This window comes from Canis aureus, chromosome 13, assembly GCF_053574225.1.
Source record: "Canis aureus isolate CA01 chromosome 13, VMU_Caureus_v.1.0, whole genome shotgun sequence".
NCBI classification, from domain to species: domain Eukaryota; kingdom Metazoa; phylum Chordata; class Mammalia; order Carnivora; family Canidae; genus Canis; species Canis aureus.
In genome coordinates this window covers 13,597,509-13,614,252 of record NC_135623.1, presented here as the reverse complement: position 1 = coordinate 13,614,252, position 16,744 = coordinate 13,597,509, and the positions used below count along the sequence as shown (strand labels likewise).

Sequence of the window (16,744 nt, the reverse complement as noted above, 5' to 3'; positions counted from 1 at the left end):
TAGATACTATTGACCAATGAAGAAACTGAGGCCTAGAAAAGTTAAATATATAGACCCAATGTCAAGGACCATTAATCTAAGGGATAGAGTCATGATCTAAACCAAGCTCTTAACTTTTATCATTTTACATTAATGACTACTGACTGACAACACAATGTATTCCTAGAACTATACTAACACAGGAATAGGCAAAACATGCCAAATTTTTCACACATACTAAGGTAGAGAAAGAAGTTTATTATATGGCTTTGTTGCTATTTCTTCCTTTCTCTGCACCTACATGTGACAGTAAGCAACAATAACCTCCCACAAAAACTCACAAAGATGTTTCAGAAATAAACACATTATTTTTGTAACCACTTAGTGTTTTATCTCCTAAAGAATTAAATAACTTATATACTATTTTATTCTACTTCAGTGACTTTCAAGATAATAAATAATTGTGAATGGTTGTCTACAATTACAGGATATATGAGTGGTCCTACAATTCCCACAAATGGTTTGTTATTTCTTTCCACAGTAAAATTTAAACTTAAAGAGATAGAAAACTGGTTTAGATGACACTTTTAACACCAAGTCTTATTTCATGTTACAAAGCTTGAGATTTTGCAAATTTCTCAATTAGCTAAAAAGCTATTTCCATAGAAACATGCTGAAGAGATTTAAAGTAGCAACAGCATCTTTGGTTTTTGTTTTGTTTTTTTAACAACAGCATATTTGAACTAAACTACATACACATTAAAAAAGTAAAGTAAAAAGGGATGTAATTAAGAATTTTATACTTTGAACAGTTTGTGCAGGTTTTCTTGGGAGGAGGTGGTATGCAGACCCGTGAAGAATATCCAGTGATGCACCGCGTGGAGCAAAAGAGCTGAGTAGATCCGGTCTTATGATATGCAGTTTGCCCTTTATAAAGCATTTTTTTACAACCAGAACAAAAAACCTGAATAGCTACGGCTGGAACCGAAGGAAGCAAAATGTTTGGGCCAGATGATGCAAGAGAAAACTGAAAGCCTGGGGTCAATTGTTGGGCTATAAATACAAAATAAGGGGGGAAAAACAGTTTTAGTATCAATACAAACACATATACATTCTCCATTTTTTAGGGCAAATTCTCAGTCTTAAAATCCAATATCCATGAAGTAACAAGCACTCAAAAACACGGGGTTTCACACTGGATGTTATACTGTATATTGGCAAATGGAATTTAAATAAAATTTTTTAAAAGAACAAAAAAATAAAACAGAGGGTTTCAAACTTTTTTAACAATAACTCAAGGTTAGAACTATATTTCACATTATAACCCAGGAGAAACATACATTTGTGTGTATGTTTATGTGTGTAAAATTTAATCATTCAAACAGTAGTTTCATGAAATAATGTTTTCTTACTACATGCATGACACTCTAATATAATCTTATTCTACTTCCACCTTTTGTTTCTTTATATACATATAACATATATATTTTAAAATTTTGTGTAGATAATCTCTACATCCATTGTGGACTCAAACTCAACCCCGAGATCAAGAGTCACACGCTCCACCAACTGAGCAGCTAGGTGACCCTCTATTCCACTTTTTAAAGTGTCAATCAAGACCAGCTACCCAGTTTAAAAAGCACTGCTTTATCTTAAGGAATAAACGATATACGAGGAGGCACTTTCCCTCAATTCTACTAGCCAAAATATAACAATACTAATCATAATTAACTTATACAGTTATATTTCTTACCAAGTGGACTATCACCAACTGAAAACACGGCACTTATTTTCAGTTCACTTTCTTGAGTTTTCAGCTTTGGGTCATGTCCATACTCCTTAAGGAAAAAAAAGAAATAAATACAGTGTTAGTATCTAAATAAGCCAGAAATTCAAGCAAAAAAATAATCCTGTCATATCTCTTCTACATTCTAATCATAATCACCTTCACAAATACTTCAAAAGTCAAAACTTACAAGTTGTTATACTAGACTTAATCCTTACAAAAAGAACCTTTCAGAACTGGAAGATCTTTCATGACAATTTTAACTACTTTTTTTTTTTTAAGATTTTATTCATAAGACAGAGAGAGAGAGAGAGAGAGAGAGGCAGAGACACAGGCAGAGGGAGAAGCAGGCTCCATGCAGGGAGCCCGATGTGGGACTTGATCCTGGGTCTCCAGGATCACAACCTGGGCTGAAGGCAGACGCTCAACCACTGAGCCACCCAGGGATCCCCTTGTAACCACTTTTCAAATGTAATCTCATATATAGGAGCCACACACAGCTATTTCAATGTTCAGCGCTACCCTTTTTTTAGGCTGTGTTTATAAGGAAGCAATAAATAAAATTAAATCTGAATGACTTAGAGACTGGATCCAATTAGTAATTTTAACCAACAGATTCACAAACTGTCATATCTATTAATGGCAGAAAAGACAAGATTTTCAATGCAATCTGTTCATTATACATAAAATCATCAGAGCCTAAATCAGATTTATCCTAATTATATTCTTTAAAATGCTTTAAGATAAAATATAATCATAAAACAAAATTTTAAAAATACATATATCTATTTTGAAAAAGACTGTTCGGGATCCCTGGGTGGCGCAGCGGTTTAGCGCCTGCCTTTGGACCAGGGCGCGATCCTGGAGACCCGGGATCGAATCCCACGTCGGGCTCCCGGCATGGAGCCTGCTTCTCCCTCTGCCTGTGTCTCTGCCTCTCTCTCTCTCTCTCTGTGTGACTATCATAAATAAATAAAAAATTTAAAAAAAAAGAAAAAGACTGTTCTTTATTCTGAGATGACAACCATCCCTTTTTTTTTTGGTGTTAAAATACATATTTCAAAATAAAGTTTAAAAAAAGTCTTTTCTGAAATAATGGTGATAATAAATAATAGTTGTATTTTTAACATCCCTATACTTAGCAAAATAAATGACTGATAGGTCAGCTCCCAAAGTTACTTTTGAAATTTCTTTGGACTATTACATGCCAAAGACTAGGAACCACTCCATTAATTTACCACTTCTCACGGTGTACTATATAGCACCAAACGAGCTGCTGCGGCCAGTCAGGCAGGAACTATGATCCCTTCTTTATTGACAAGCGAAGTGATTTAAAGATTGATGGTTCAGTAATCTGGCCAAGGTCACAGAGACATGAAGTATACAGAGGGGAATCAAACCCAGGTCTATTCCAAAACCCATGCTATCTCCCTCATAGATGTATAAATATAATGTTTAAAAAATTCTACAGGAGCATTTGCGTGGCACAATCAGCTAAGCATTGGACTCTTGGTTTCAGCTCAGGGTCATGAGATCAAGTCCTGCATCGAGCTCGCACTCAGCAGGCAGTCGGCTTAGGGTGCTCTCTACTCCTGTCTGCCCCTCTCCCTCCTCCCCACCCCTCATGTGCACGTGCTCTCTTTTTCTCTCTCATAAATAATTGTTTTAAAAAATTACTATAATGAATTCAAACCATGGCCCTCCCTGGAAAAGAAGTTCCCCAGCTGTAGTCTCCCATTTCCTTTCACTCATAGCACCTGTCACAACACGCCATTTCCTATTTGGGTGATCATTTGTTATGTCTAACACCTTTCTTCTTTTCCTCATGCACACAAGACTGAAAGGACCATGTCCAATAAGGACAGGGACCATATCTGTTTTCCCACGTCTGGACACTCAACACCTGGCACAGTCAACATAACCTAACAAAGGAGGCTATGGGTTCTGACAGCAGTCAGAAACAAACGTTATCTTGGCTCAAACAAGATATTTAATCTCTTCTAATTTCAACTTCCTTGTCTATAAAATATATTATCTAACCCACAAGCCCATTATGAGGGGATAAATGATTTAATATAAATGCAGTCTGTAGCATGGTACCTTACAGATAAATCAAAAGTTAAGCATGGGGCAGCCCCGGTGGCCGAGAGGTTTAGTGCCGCCTTTGGCCCTGGGTGTGATCCTGGAGACCCGGGATCAAGTCCCATGTCGGGCTCCCTGCATGGAGTCTGCTTCTCCCTCTGCCTGTGTCTCTGCCTCTCTCTCTCTCTCTCTCTCTCTCTGTGTGTGTGTCTGTCTGTCATGAATAAATAAATAAAAAAAATCTTTAAAAAAAAAATTTAAAAAAAAGTTAAGCATGATTTACAACAAAAAAATCCTAGCTTTTAATATTATTTTTATAATTATGGCACTTAATAAATATTCGTTGAGTGAATGATTCCTCGTGGAAGTTCTTAAACATTATACTCAAATAACAATGTTTATCTATTGGCACTTACAAAAAGAAGAGGAATTTAAAAGTATCTATATACACCCTCCTTCAACTTACCAAAAAGAACACCTAAGAATATAAAACTACTTTACCTTATCATTAATTCAATCTCTGATGTTTTTCTAATATTGGCTAAATCTCCCATCAGTTCCTTTTGATTCACAAAGTAATTGTCCAACCCTTCACCACTAGTAAGTCAACCCTGCAAATTTCCTGCTCCCTGATATTTCAATTTCACCAAGAAAAAAAGAAACTAGAAATCCCTCAATCTCTGATTCCACCTTCACCATGCCTATAAATTGATCAGCAAACTGTCCTCTTATAAGAAAAAGCAACCTTCTTAACCATGACTAAAAGTGCTTGCATTTGGGGACCCTCTCCCTTCTTTCAGCAAGCCATACCGTTGGTGTGTTATCTCCAGCCTCTCACCACCTCCATGTCAGTTTTTTCTCCTCTCTGCTTATAAGGAACCTATTTCCTAAGGAACTGCTACCCTCTTCTCTTTCCAACCAGCCAGAGAAAAAGCGCCTGATTATTTTTCTACTTCCTTCGATTCCCTCCCTAGCCCAATGCTGTCAGGCTACTGCTTCAACTGAAATGGGTTATTTTATTTTATTTTATTTTATTTATATAATTAAGTAATCTCTATCTCCAATATGGAGCTCGAACTCACAACCCTAAGATCAAGACTCACATGCTCTTCCAACTGAGCCAGTCACTCCCCCAACTGAAACTGTTGTAAAAATTAGTCAATCACCTTGCAGCTACTTAACGCAATAAACATTTTTAGGTTTTATCTTACAAGGCTTCTCAAATATATCTGACACTGTCAATGATTCCATTTCATTGTCTTCTGGTTCTTATACTTCATTTCATTACTTATGTCTTCATATCCTTCATTGATCTTTTATATTCAGCCCTAAAGTCAATGGTTCCAAAATTCAAGGGCATCTGAAGCCCTTTAAAGGTCCGGTTAAGACATAAATTGTTGGGCTTCAACCCCAGAGTTTCTAACTCAGTAGGTATGGAGCAGGGTCCAAGAATATAAATTTCTAACAAATTTTCAGGTAATGCTGAGGCTGCTGATTGGGGGGACCACCTTGAAGCCACTTTCTATTTTTAAAGATTTTATTTCTTTATTCATGAGAGACACAGAGAGAGAGGCAAAGACACAGGCAGAGGGAGAAGCAGGCTCCATGCAGGGAGCCCGACGCGGGACTAGATCCCAGAACTCCAAGATCACACCCTGAGCCAATGGCAGGTGCTAAACAGCTGAGCCACCCAGGGATCCCACACTTTTTCTTTCTTTTTTTTTTTTTTTTTTTTAAGATTTTATTTCTTTATTCGTTAGAGACAGAGAGAGAAGCAGAGACACCGGCAGAGAGAGAAGCAGGCTCCTCACAGGACCCCAGAATCATGCCCTGAGCCAAAGGCAGAAACTCAACCTCCTGAGCCACCCAGCCATCCCCTGAAGCCACTGTGAAGCCCTAAATTAATCCATTTCCCAGCTTTCTACCTTGAGCTCTTCTCTCTACTTTTGTTTCCTGAATGATCTCATCCACATTCATAACTTCAACTATCACCTATATAGGATTACCAGATTTAGCAAATAAAAATATAAAAGCTTAGCAAAATTTGAATTTCAGATAAACAACACTTTCTTAGTGTAAGTATGTCCTAAGTATTGCATGTAACCTACTCATATTTTTAAAAAAAATTACTGGGATCCCTGGGTGGCCCAGCGGTTTAGCGCCTGCCTTTGGCCCAGGGCGCGATTCTGGAGACCCGGGATCGAATCCCACGTCGGGCTCCCGGTGCATGGAGCCTGCTTCTCTCTCTGCCTGTGTCTCTGCCTCTCTCTCTCTCTCTCTCTCTCTGACTACCATAAATAAAAAAAAAAAAAAAAATTACTGCTAAAGGGCGTCTGGGTGGTGCAGTTGGTTAGAAACTCTTGGTTTCTGGTCAGATTGTGATCTTGGGTCATGAGATCGAGCCCTGAGTTGGGCTCTGTGCTCAGTGTGGAGTCAGCTTGGGACTGTCTCCCTTTCCTTCTGCCCCTCCCCCATACTCACATTTTCTCTTGCTCTCTCAACTAAATAAATAAATCTTCAAAAAAAAAAAATCACTTAACTTGATAGTCAAATTTCCTGGGCATTCTATATTTTATCTAACACTAAACCTACAGATAGATTAACTTTCGTATCTAAATACTATATCCAGGGGATCCCTCGGTGGCTCAGCGGTTTGGCACCTGCCTTCGGCCCAGGGCGTGATCCTAGAGTCCCAGGATCGAGTCCCATGTCAGGTTACCTGTGTGGAGCCTGCTTCTCCCTCTGCCTGTGTCTGTGCCTCTCTCTCTCTGTGTTTCTCATGAATAAATAAATAAAATCTTAAAAAAAAAAAAAACTATTCTCTTCTCTTTTGTGTTGAAATACTCAACCACTAAACCTACCACAATCTCTCACCTCTCCATGACTTGGCACACAACTCAAGTGCCACCTGCCCCACGAAGACTTCCCTTCCTCTCTAGACTTAAGGATTCCTTTTCCTATGCTCCCAATGCACCCTATACATTTCCTGTTACAGTAACTACATAATACCGTGACTTTGTATCTGTACAGAGATGGCACAAAGCAACAGAAAGAATACAAGTTTGACCCCAGTGCCTATTCCAGCTGTTACTGCCTTTGAATTTGGTAAATTACCAACCTCTCCTTTCCTCATTTCTCTCATTTGTTTTTTTTTTTTTTTTTTCAGTTCCCTCATTTCTATAATGGGGTAAAGATACTTGCCTCATATGGTTGTAGAATTTAAATGAGAATGCATAAAACATGCTTAGCATAGCTTTTGATAAGATGCACTCAATAACTAATTATCTCTTCTTCCTATATCTCTCTCTTACACTATCAATTCCCTTGAGAGCAGAGGTCCTGTCTTTCCATCTTTGTAGCTCTTCTGAGAACAAAATAACTAACACAACTTAGACGCAGTATCTGGGTTAAGGGTTTGGGATCTTGAACCAGACTGCCTGCATTCAAACCCTCACTCAACCACTGAATGAGTTGTGTGACTTTTAACAAATGACTATCTGTGGCTCAGCATCTTCATGTGTAAAGCAAGAAGAGTAACAGTATTTAACTCCTAGGGTCATGTGCATCAAATGGATTAATATAGCTAAACTACTTAAAACAATGTTGAACAAGAGCTATGAAATTTATGATAAGCAGCAATAAAAACTCACTGAATAAATGACAGCTCAAATATAATTTTAAATCCAGAAGACTCTTAATAGAGGTATTCCCCACTTTTCAAAAGCTTGCGTAATGCCACTTCACTTTTACAAAAGATTTACATATTATTAGCACCTGTTTTCGCTAACCAAAAAAAAAAAAAACTGAAGATTTTTGCTTTTATGAGAAAAGGCAAAAAGCGAAAATAGCCTTCAGCTTTGTTTTGTAGCATGCAGTTATAGAGGCAGCCTGAATCCTGAGAAGGAAGAAGTGAGAGCAGCACCACCAAGCTCCTTTCCCAGGAAGCACATTCAGTACCTCAGCATCAACCACCTCAGCTGCTATAGCTCTGAACTATGTGAGCATCAAAGCTTTATCTAGATTTATTTTGTGCATGTCAGTAAGATAGGTCCTAAGGCATCACAAAAGCCTAATCTAGGAATGCTCAAAACTTTTTCCATAATAAATTAGTGGTAATCATTTCTTTTTTTTTTTTTTTAAGATTTATTTATTTATTCATGATAGACAGAGAGACAGAGACACAGGCAGAGGGAGAAGCAGGCTCCATGCCGGGAGCCCGACACAGGACCTGATCCTGGGACTCCAGGATCGCGCCCTGGGCGAAAGGCAGGCGCTAAACCGCTGAACCACCCAGGGATCCCCAATCATTTCATTTTAACACCATTGCAGCCTACAAAATTCTCCTAGGAACATTACTTTCAGTAGTGGTGGGGCAGCAGGAGAAGGCTGCATATCAAAAAATATTAAGTATTACAAAGAGAACTGAGTTGGTCCCTATCTACTTAAATTTAAAATGTAAAAAAAAAAAAAAAAAAAAAAAATTAAAATGTAAGCTGTTGGGGTACCTGAGTGGCTCAGCCAGTTAAGCACCCAACTTGATTTTGGCTCAGGTTATGATCTCAGGGTCTTGGGCTCTGCATTCAGCAGGGAGTCTGCCTGTCCCTCTCCCCCTGCTCTGCCCCCTGCTCTCTTTCTCTTAGATAAATAAAATCTTTAAAAAAAAAAGAAAAAAGTAAGCTGTTAGGCAGATTTTCATTATCACAATTCTGGCATTCAGAAAGAACATTCAACTCATAGCACAATATTTATTAAATTTATATACTACAGACAAGGCATAATGAAAGAAAACTTGGATCTGGAATTTTTAAAAACTGGTTTTGTATCCCAACTTTGCCTTGGGACCTTAGTGAAGCCCCTTCTTTCTTCAGGCCCAGTTTCTTCATCATGAAATAAAGGCTCTTTTATTCCAGTTATCAAGCATGTACCTTGTGCCAGTCATTGCACTAGGAATCGAGGCTTCCAGACTCTGTATGAAAACAAAATTCATTGACCTGGAGATGCCACAGCAAAAGTGAAAGCAGTGATTTTTTTTTTTATACAAAAAAAAAAAAAAAAAGATTAATTCTACCAGAGTGACCAGTATGCTATGTCTTAAAGAGGAGACAAATTTTTGCCACACTGCCTAGTTCAGAATACCACAGGCAGAAGAAATGGCATGTGCAAAGGTGAGGAAACAAAACTCAACAGAATATGACTTCGAATAAAATGCAGATAGTTTGCAGGTAAACAGATTCAAAAAGGTGAGAAGGATGACCAATGATACTGAAGACAGAAACAAAGGCTGGAAACATAGATAGTTTGGAGGTTACACTACAAAGTTCATGCTTCATCATGCATGAGGAGGCTGGGTCTTTAAAGGTAGTGATGGCATCAGATCTGTGGAGGTACAATAGCATCATTACACAGGGTTTTGCTGGGGATAGTGACTGAAGGTAAAGGGATGAGTAGGAAGTTGTTATAAAAGTTAAAATGAGAAAAAATGACATAGGAACGAAAAGGCAGAGACAGTAAAAAAAAAAAAAAAATACTTCAAAGGTAGAATCCAAAAAACTTGGCACACAAATGGTTACTTCTGGAAGAAGAGTAAGAATTTAGTATCTAGGGGGAAAATAAATGTCATGGATGCCACGCCTCACCCCCACCCCACATTCTATACACAGTGTCTCAGATGCCTTCTCAGCACAGCACTCTAGGGAGACAAAATCTGTTTGGCATCCCTGTTCTGGAATAACATTGCCTTTGAGATGGGATGAGAAATAAAATATTAGCATTATTATTTATTATTGTTATTATAATTCATATTTTTAATATCATTGATTTGCTTATGCTGTAACTGAAGAGTATCAAGCAAAAGAACTGTGCAAAAACAAAAAAAAAAAAAAAAATCATTCTTCACCAAAACAAATAACCAATGTCTTCATACTGATCTCCACAGATTTCCAAGCTGGGTCCCTAAGGGTACCTAGATGATCTTTCTGAGTATGTTTATCTTACTCTTCCACTTAAAATCCTGCAATCTCTTCCCATTGCTCTCTTCCCACGGGGTCTTCCCAGAGAGACCAAAATTCATAAAAAGGTCCTAAAGTCCTGCATGATCTGGCCTCAAACAACCTACAGAGCCTCATTCTAGAAGCAAGATAACAGGCTTTGAAGTCTAACTACCTGGATCTGAATCTACTCTGCCACTTATGAGCTGCGATCCCTGGTAAACTGCTTGACTTCTTTGCACTTTGGTTGCCTCATCTGTAACATGGGGATAATGCAGTTGTGAGAATGGTGCCTGGCATAGTCTAAGCACATATAAATATCAGTAAGTTAATATTTATAATATATGTCTTTATGATAGAATATATACAAGTTGATATATAAATACTACCTATTAGTGTTGTTGTTATGATCAACATTACCGTCATCACCATTTGCATATGTTTTCTGTTCCAAGGCTCACTGGTCTTGCAGTTCTTCAAAAGAACCGTGCAACGTAGGACATCCCTATATGCAGATTGCTCTGTCTGAAACACTCTCCATGCCTTTGCCTAGTCAATTCATTCTTCATAATTCGGCTTTCGCATCCTTCCCTCATGGAAGCCTTCCCTAGCCAACCTCTGCCCCCAACCAAAACTAGGTCAGAGTCCCCATTTTAGGCTTTTCTTGCAGAGCACTTGTCATAGTTTGTAATTATATATATCATTTGATCAATTACTTGTATAATGTCTATCACCCTTACTAACCTATAAGCTCAACGAGGAGAGGGATTAAACTGACTCCTCAGTCTCCTGGAATAGAACGGACCACAGATACAGAATAAAAGGAAACTACTGTCAGATACAAGAGAAATTAAAAAAAAAAATGTACCAAGTATAGAAAAATGGTAATACGTAGTACTTTTTACAAAAAGAAATACACAGTTTCTGAGATCTTTTCTCACTTAAAGAGAAATCTGATTTACTCATCTAATGGGGGGAAAAAAGTTTGGGTTGTTTGTTTCAACATACAAGTCAGAAATTGCCTAACTAAAAATCTGAATTCACCAGGTAGAAAAGAATAAAAAAAAAATTTTTTTTTAAATGAAATGCTTACTTGAGCATTGTCAGGTTCTTCTTTAATTTTGTCCAGAAGCTCCTGCTGCGGTGCCATTGCTTTGCCACATTCACCATCCAATGGCTCTTTCATTCTAATTTTTTATGTAAAGGAATTCCCCAGCCTTAAACTAATAGACTTCTTCTTGGTAAAGGGCAGATGGACTCCTAAAATACAACATAAAGCATTGGCACTCGAGTTTATTCTTTTTTTTTTTTTTCTCCTTCACATTTATCTATATTAAAAGCTTTGTGTTGAGCACAAGGCTTCAAAGTTGAGCCTTTGAAAAACAACGCTTCTGGGGCCAGGACTAATTCTGTCCTCCCCCGTTCCTGCCTTCTGCTCTTTTAATAAGTTATCTTCACATGAGAAAAGTCTTCTGGGGGTGGGGGTGGGGACACCCAGGCAGCTCGATCAGTTAAGCACCCAACTCTTGACTTTTGGTTCAGGTCAATGAACTCAGGATCCAGGGATGGAGCCTCCCGCTCAGACTCCACGGGCTGGGTGCTGGGTGCAGAGCCTGCTTAAGATCAAGAGTCCCTCTCCCTCCACCCGCGCCTCCCACTCCCTCTGTAAAAAAATGAAATGAAATGAAATGAAATGAAATGAAATGAAATGAAATGAAATAAAAAATAAAATGAAATAAAATAAAATGAAAAATAAAATAAAATGAAATAAATAAAACAAAACAAAACGAAATCAAATGAAATAAAATCAAATGAAATAAATCAAATGAAATAAATAAAATAAAATAAAATAAAGTAAAATAAAATAAAGTAAAATAAAATAAAATAAAATAAAATAAAATAAAATAAAATAAAATAAAAAATAGAAGGTAAAATAAAACAAGGAAAGTCTTCTGGAAGTAGTCCCCGCGTCCCCAGTAGCTTTACAAACACTCGGGTCTATCAAATGTTGCAGTTCCGTGGGGGTGGGGGGTGAGACCGGCTGGCTGGCCAGGACGAGGGAAGAAGTCATCAAGCACTTGGAGGAGAGGACTCAGAAGCACAGTTTCTGACTGATCAGCTTCTACTTCTCCCAGCGGGGCGCCCAGCACGCTCCCCACCCCCACCCCGAGCTCGGCCTTTCCTGGGGGCCTCCCCAAGGGCCCCGTGTCAGGCCCCAACGACGGCCTAGCTCCAGATGCGGCTCGCAGGTGAACGCCAGAGAGGCCCCTGTCTAAAGCGGTCCTGCCCCTTCTGGGGTCTCGAGGGTCTCCGGGGCCCTGGGATCTCAGGGGTCCAGGGGGCTCCAGGGTCTCAGGGTCTCCGAGGTCTCCGGGTCTGGGGGGGAGGGCGGTTTCCCGGGGTCTCCGGGGTCTCGGGGATCTCTAGGGTATCGGGGGTCCCGGGGTCTCGGGGGTCTCCCGGGTTCCCGGGCGGGGTGTTCGGGGTCTCAGGGGTCTCCCGGGGTCTCGGGGGTCTCCAGGGTCCCGGGGTCTCGGGGGTCTCCGGGGTCCCGGGGTTTCCGGGGTCCCGTAAGTCTCCCAGGGTCTCCGGGGTCTCGGGGGTCTCCCGAGGTCTCGGGGTCTCCCGAGGTTTCGGGAGTCTCGGGGTCTCCGGAGTCTCGGGGTCTCAGGGGTCTCCGGGGTCTCGGGGGTCTCCGGGGTCTCGGAAGTCGGGGTCTCCGAGGTCTCGGGGATCTCCGGGGTCTCGGGGGTCTCCCGAGGTCTCCGGGGTCTCCCAAGGTCTCGGGGGTCTCCCGAGGTCTCCGGGGTCTCCCGAGGTCTCCGGGGCCCCGAGGTCTCCCAAGGTCTCGGGAGTCTCCGAGGTCTCGGGGGTCTCGGGGTCTCGAGGGTGTCGGGGGTCCCGGGGTCTCCCGAGGTCTCAGGGTCTGGGGGGTGTCTCCCGGGTCTCGGGGGTCTCCAGGGTCCCCGGCCGTCCAGCCCGAGCCGCAGGGCGCCCCCAGAGCCGTCTTTACCCTCGTCTTTACCGCCGGGCCGGACGTGCAAATGGGCACCAGGCGGGGGAACCTGCGGGGAACGGGAGGACGACTTCGGGCCGCTCGCCACGGTCACGACGACCCCGGGCGCTCATCCCTGCTCCCGGGGCCGCTTCGCTCCGCAAGTGTCGCCCGCGACGACCAGCCCCGCGCCCGCCGCCGCCGCAGGCAGAGCGGGCAAGGCGGGCAGGGCGGGCGCCCCGCAAGCCCCTGTCACCGCGTCCCCGCCGCGCTCCCGGCGCCGCCCCCGCCCGGGGCCGCCTCGTCACGTGGCGCGCCCGCCGCCCCGCCCCGCCGCGCCGCCGCCGCGCTCACCTTCGGGTCGCCTCCCTGCTCCCGCGGAGCCCCGGCTGGGTCGCGGGGTGGGGTGGGGAGCCGGGGCCCGAACCCACAGCTCCGCGCGCCGGGCACGGGGATGATGCTCTCCTACTGCACTTGTTCCGCCTGGGCCATCGCAACGCAACGCGGGGCCAACCGCGCATGCGCAGCCCTGTCTCCGCCCCTCCTTTTCCCGTCATGCTCTGGGCCTGAGCCGAGGAGATCTTCCCAGGATTCCTCTCTCCTCAGTGATGGCTGACTTCTTAAAGAGACCAAGACCCGAGGATGAAAAGGTAGCAAATAGGCTTTGTGGGGGAGGGGAGGGGGGACAAAACAAAGTTGGGGGCACTGCAAATATTCTGCACAGTTTTGCACAAAGATGGCCTCCTAAGAGAGCGTAAGAATAAATAATGGCTATTTGTTAAGCCAAGGGCTCATGACTCCTTGACCTCCATCAATCCACTTAGTCCTCACTGCAGCCCCAAGAGGTACAAATTTTTATCTCGCATATAAATGTAAACAGATTAACTTGGTCGAAGTCAAGATTTGTTGCTTTTCTTTGTATTCAGAATTATTATTTTTGATTGGTGACTGCTGCATAATATTCTGCGTTATGAATATGCGACAATTAGTCTGCCGTTGATGTACCTTGGAGTTGTTTCTTTTTTTCTTTTTTTTTTTTTTTGGAGTTGTTTCCAGGTTGCAGTTGACTAGCAATTGTGCTGCTGTGACCTTTCCTGCCCCTTGTTGCACAGATGCTGGGTGTAGGCCTTGCTTGTTAGGTACGTATGAGACTTAAGGGGATGATGCCAAGCAATTCCGCGCCCCCACCAGCCATCGGTGAGAGACCCAGCTGCCCCATCCTCACCTGTAAGCACCACTGTACATCTTTTCAAGTTTAACCTTTCGGGGGGGGGGGGGGCGAGGGATAGTGGTATCTCATTGTGGAGTTTGTTTCTTTGGATTTGGGGTGATTTGTTTTTTGGCTTTTGGGTTTTTTTTAAGATTTTATTTTTAATTAATCTCCGCCACCAACATGGGGCCCAAAATCAGCACCTGGGTGTCAAGAGTCTCTCTCTTCAATAGCCGAGCCAACCAGGTGCCCCTCATTGTGGTTTTAATGTGGATTTCCCAGATGTCTAATAGGGTTGAGCCATTTTTTTTATGTTTCTCGATACCTGGACATTCTCTTTTATAAAGTGCCTATTTAAGAGTCTCATCCACTTTTGTATGGGGTTGTCTGTCATTTTATTATGGACATTGTCTGTCATTTTATTATGGGGTTGTCTGTCATTTTATTATGGACATTTTATTATGGACATTTTATTATGTATTCTAGATATGAGTCCTTTGTTGAGATAATGTATGCCATGTAAAGATCTTCTCCCACTCAGCAGCCAGCATTTCCACTTGATTACTGGTTGGGGTCTTTAACGAACGTAAAAGACCTTTATGGGTGGTGCTTCTTGTGTCCTGTTAAGAAATATTTTCCTACCAACAGTGCTGATTAATTGTTAGGATTGTTATTACTTTGTCCTCATCTAGCTCTGCAATCCACTTGAAGTTGAGTTTTGTGTATGGTGTGAGGTAAGTCAGGTTTCATTTTTTACACGTAAATGTTAAATTGACTAAGAACTATTTTTTTAAAGATCTTATTTATTTATTCATGAGAGAGAGAGGCAGAGACACGGGCAGAAGGAGAAGCAGGCTCCATGCAGGAGCCCAACGTGGGACTCGATCCCAGGACCCCAGGGTCACGCCCTGGGCTGAAGGTGGCGCTAAACCGCTGAGCCACCCGGGCTGCCCGACTAAGAACTATTTTTGAAAGTTTGTCCTTTCCCCTATTGCTCTGCACTGTCACCCTTGCATAAACAAGTTATCTATAAATGTGTGGATTTGTTTCAGGACTATGCAATCTATTCATTTTGTCTCTCTTTGTGGAAATGTCACATTGTCTTAATTTCTGTAACAGCTTTACAGGAAATCTTGATGTCTGGTAGAAAAAAAGTCTTCCTTCCCATTATGATCTTCAAAATTGTTTTGGCTTTTCTTGGTCCTTTGTATATCCATATAAATGTTATTTTTTAAGGATTTTATTTTTAAATAATCTCTACACCCAATGTGAGGCTCAAACTCAGAACTCCAAGATCAAAGAGTCCTCTGACTGAGCCAGCCAGGCACCCCCATATAAATTTTAGAATCTGCTTGCCAAATGTGACCAAATTTTCCATATATGTTTTAAACTCCCCCAGAATTTTGGTTAGTATTGCACTGGGTGCCAAATGTGACCAAATTTTCCATATATGTTTTAAACTCACCCAGAATTTTGGTTAGTATGGCACTGAAGCTATAGACTTGTTTTGGAGAATTGGCATTTGTTATTCATTGTGTTGAATTGAGTCCCCCAAAAAGATATGGTGACCTCAGAATATGACTTTATGTGAAAATAGCATTGTTGTAGATGTAATTAGAGTAGGATTGACCCTTAATAATTAGAGTAGCTGGTCATATTAAAGTAGGATTGACCCTTAATAATCCAATATAACTCATGTCCTTATAAGAAGAGGAGACATAGAGACTGACACTTGGGGAAAGAACACCAGAAGATAATTGAGGCAGAAAGTGCAGTACTTACAGCTGCAAACCAAGGAATGGCAAGGATTAATGGTAAACAAACAAAAGCTAGAAGAGACAAGGAAGGAGTCTCCCATCTGGATTTCAGAGAGAAGAAGGCTCTGCTGATACCATAATTTTAGACATCAAGCCTACAGAACTGTAAGACAATAAATTTCTGTTTGTAGCACTTTCTTACAGCAGGCCTAGGAAACTAATATGATTGAATCTTCCAATCCATGAAAATAGTATATCTCTCCATTTATTTCTGTAATTTCTCTTGATGATGGTTTGTAGTTTTTTTTTTTTTTTAAGATTTTATTTATTTATTCATGAGAGACACACAGAGAGAGACAGAGATACAGGCAGAGGGAGAAGCAGGCTCCTGCAGGGACCCTGATGTGGGACTCGATCCCGGGACTCCAGGATCACACCCTGGACCGCAGGCAGGTGCTAAACTGCTAAGCCATCCAGGGATCCCCTATAGTTTTTAAGTATAGAGATGGCACATCTTTTTTAGATTTATCCTAGATCTTTGATATTTAATAGTTTTTTAAAAAAGATTTACCCACTTATTTATTTTTTTTTAATTTTTTTTAATTTTTATTTATTTATGATAGTCACAGAGAGAGAGAGCGAGAGAGAGAGAGAGGCAGAGACACAGGCAGAGGGAGAAGCAGGCTCCATGCACCGGGAGCCCGACGTGGGATTCGATCCCGGGTCTCCAGGATCGCGCCCTGGGCCAAAGGCAGGCGCTAAACCGCTGCGCCACCCAGGGATCCCTACCCACTTATTTAAAAGAGAGAGCACAAGAGGACTGGTGGGGGGCAGAGGAAGAGAATCTCTAGGCAGATACTCTGCTAAGCATGGAGCACAACACGGGGCTTAATCCTACAACCCATGAGACTATGACCTGGGCTGAAACCAAAAGTCAGATGCCCATTC

General features: G+C 41.7%; 1 protein-coding gene and 1 long non-coding RNA gene across 9 annotated transcripts in view; one reads left to right on the top strand and one right to left on the bottom strand.

The window, feature by feature from the left end:
- ZMYM6 (zinc finger MYM-type containing 6) overlaps positions 1 to 13,348 on the bottom strand; it is a 41,159-nt gene extending 27,811 nt beyond the window's left edge. For 2 of the 7 annotated variants that reach the window (XM_077844823.1, XM_077844824.1), the window contains exons 1-4: positions 12,848 to 13,059; positions 10,928 to 11,094; positions 1,733 to 1,817; positions 783 to 1,032 (exon numbers count right to left, since the gene is read on the bottom strand). In XM_077844823.1, coding sequence (XP_077700949.1) covers positions 783 to 1,032; positions 1,733 to 1,817; positions 10,928 to 11,020 — 428 coding nt within the window. In that variant the 5' untranslated portion in view covers positions 11,021 to 11,094; positions 12,848 to 13,059. Of the gene's footprint in view, positions 1 to 782; positions 1,033 to 1,732; positions 1,818 to 7,497; positions 7,517 to 8,772; positions 8,814 to 10,927; positions 11,095 to 12,847; positions 13,060 to 13,183 lie in introns of those variants that run through there. The other 5 variants (XM_077844821.1, XM_077844820.1, XM_077844822.1 and 2 more) reach the window with 5 other exon arrangements.
- Positions 13,174 to 15,093, top strand: LOC144281910 (uncharacterized). Of its 2 annotated transcripts, none has more exons than XR_013350292.1 (3): positions 13,174 to 13,479; positions 13,942 to 14,056; positions 14,836 to 15,093. It is a non-coding gene; the product is annotated as an uncharacterized LOC144281910 (long non-coding RNA). The 2 variants fall into 2 exon arrangements; XR_013350293.1 differs by having other exon boundaries at positions 14,732 to 15,093.
- Positions 15,094 to 16,744: the final 1,651 nt, after the last annotated feature.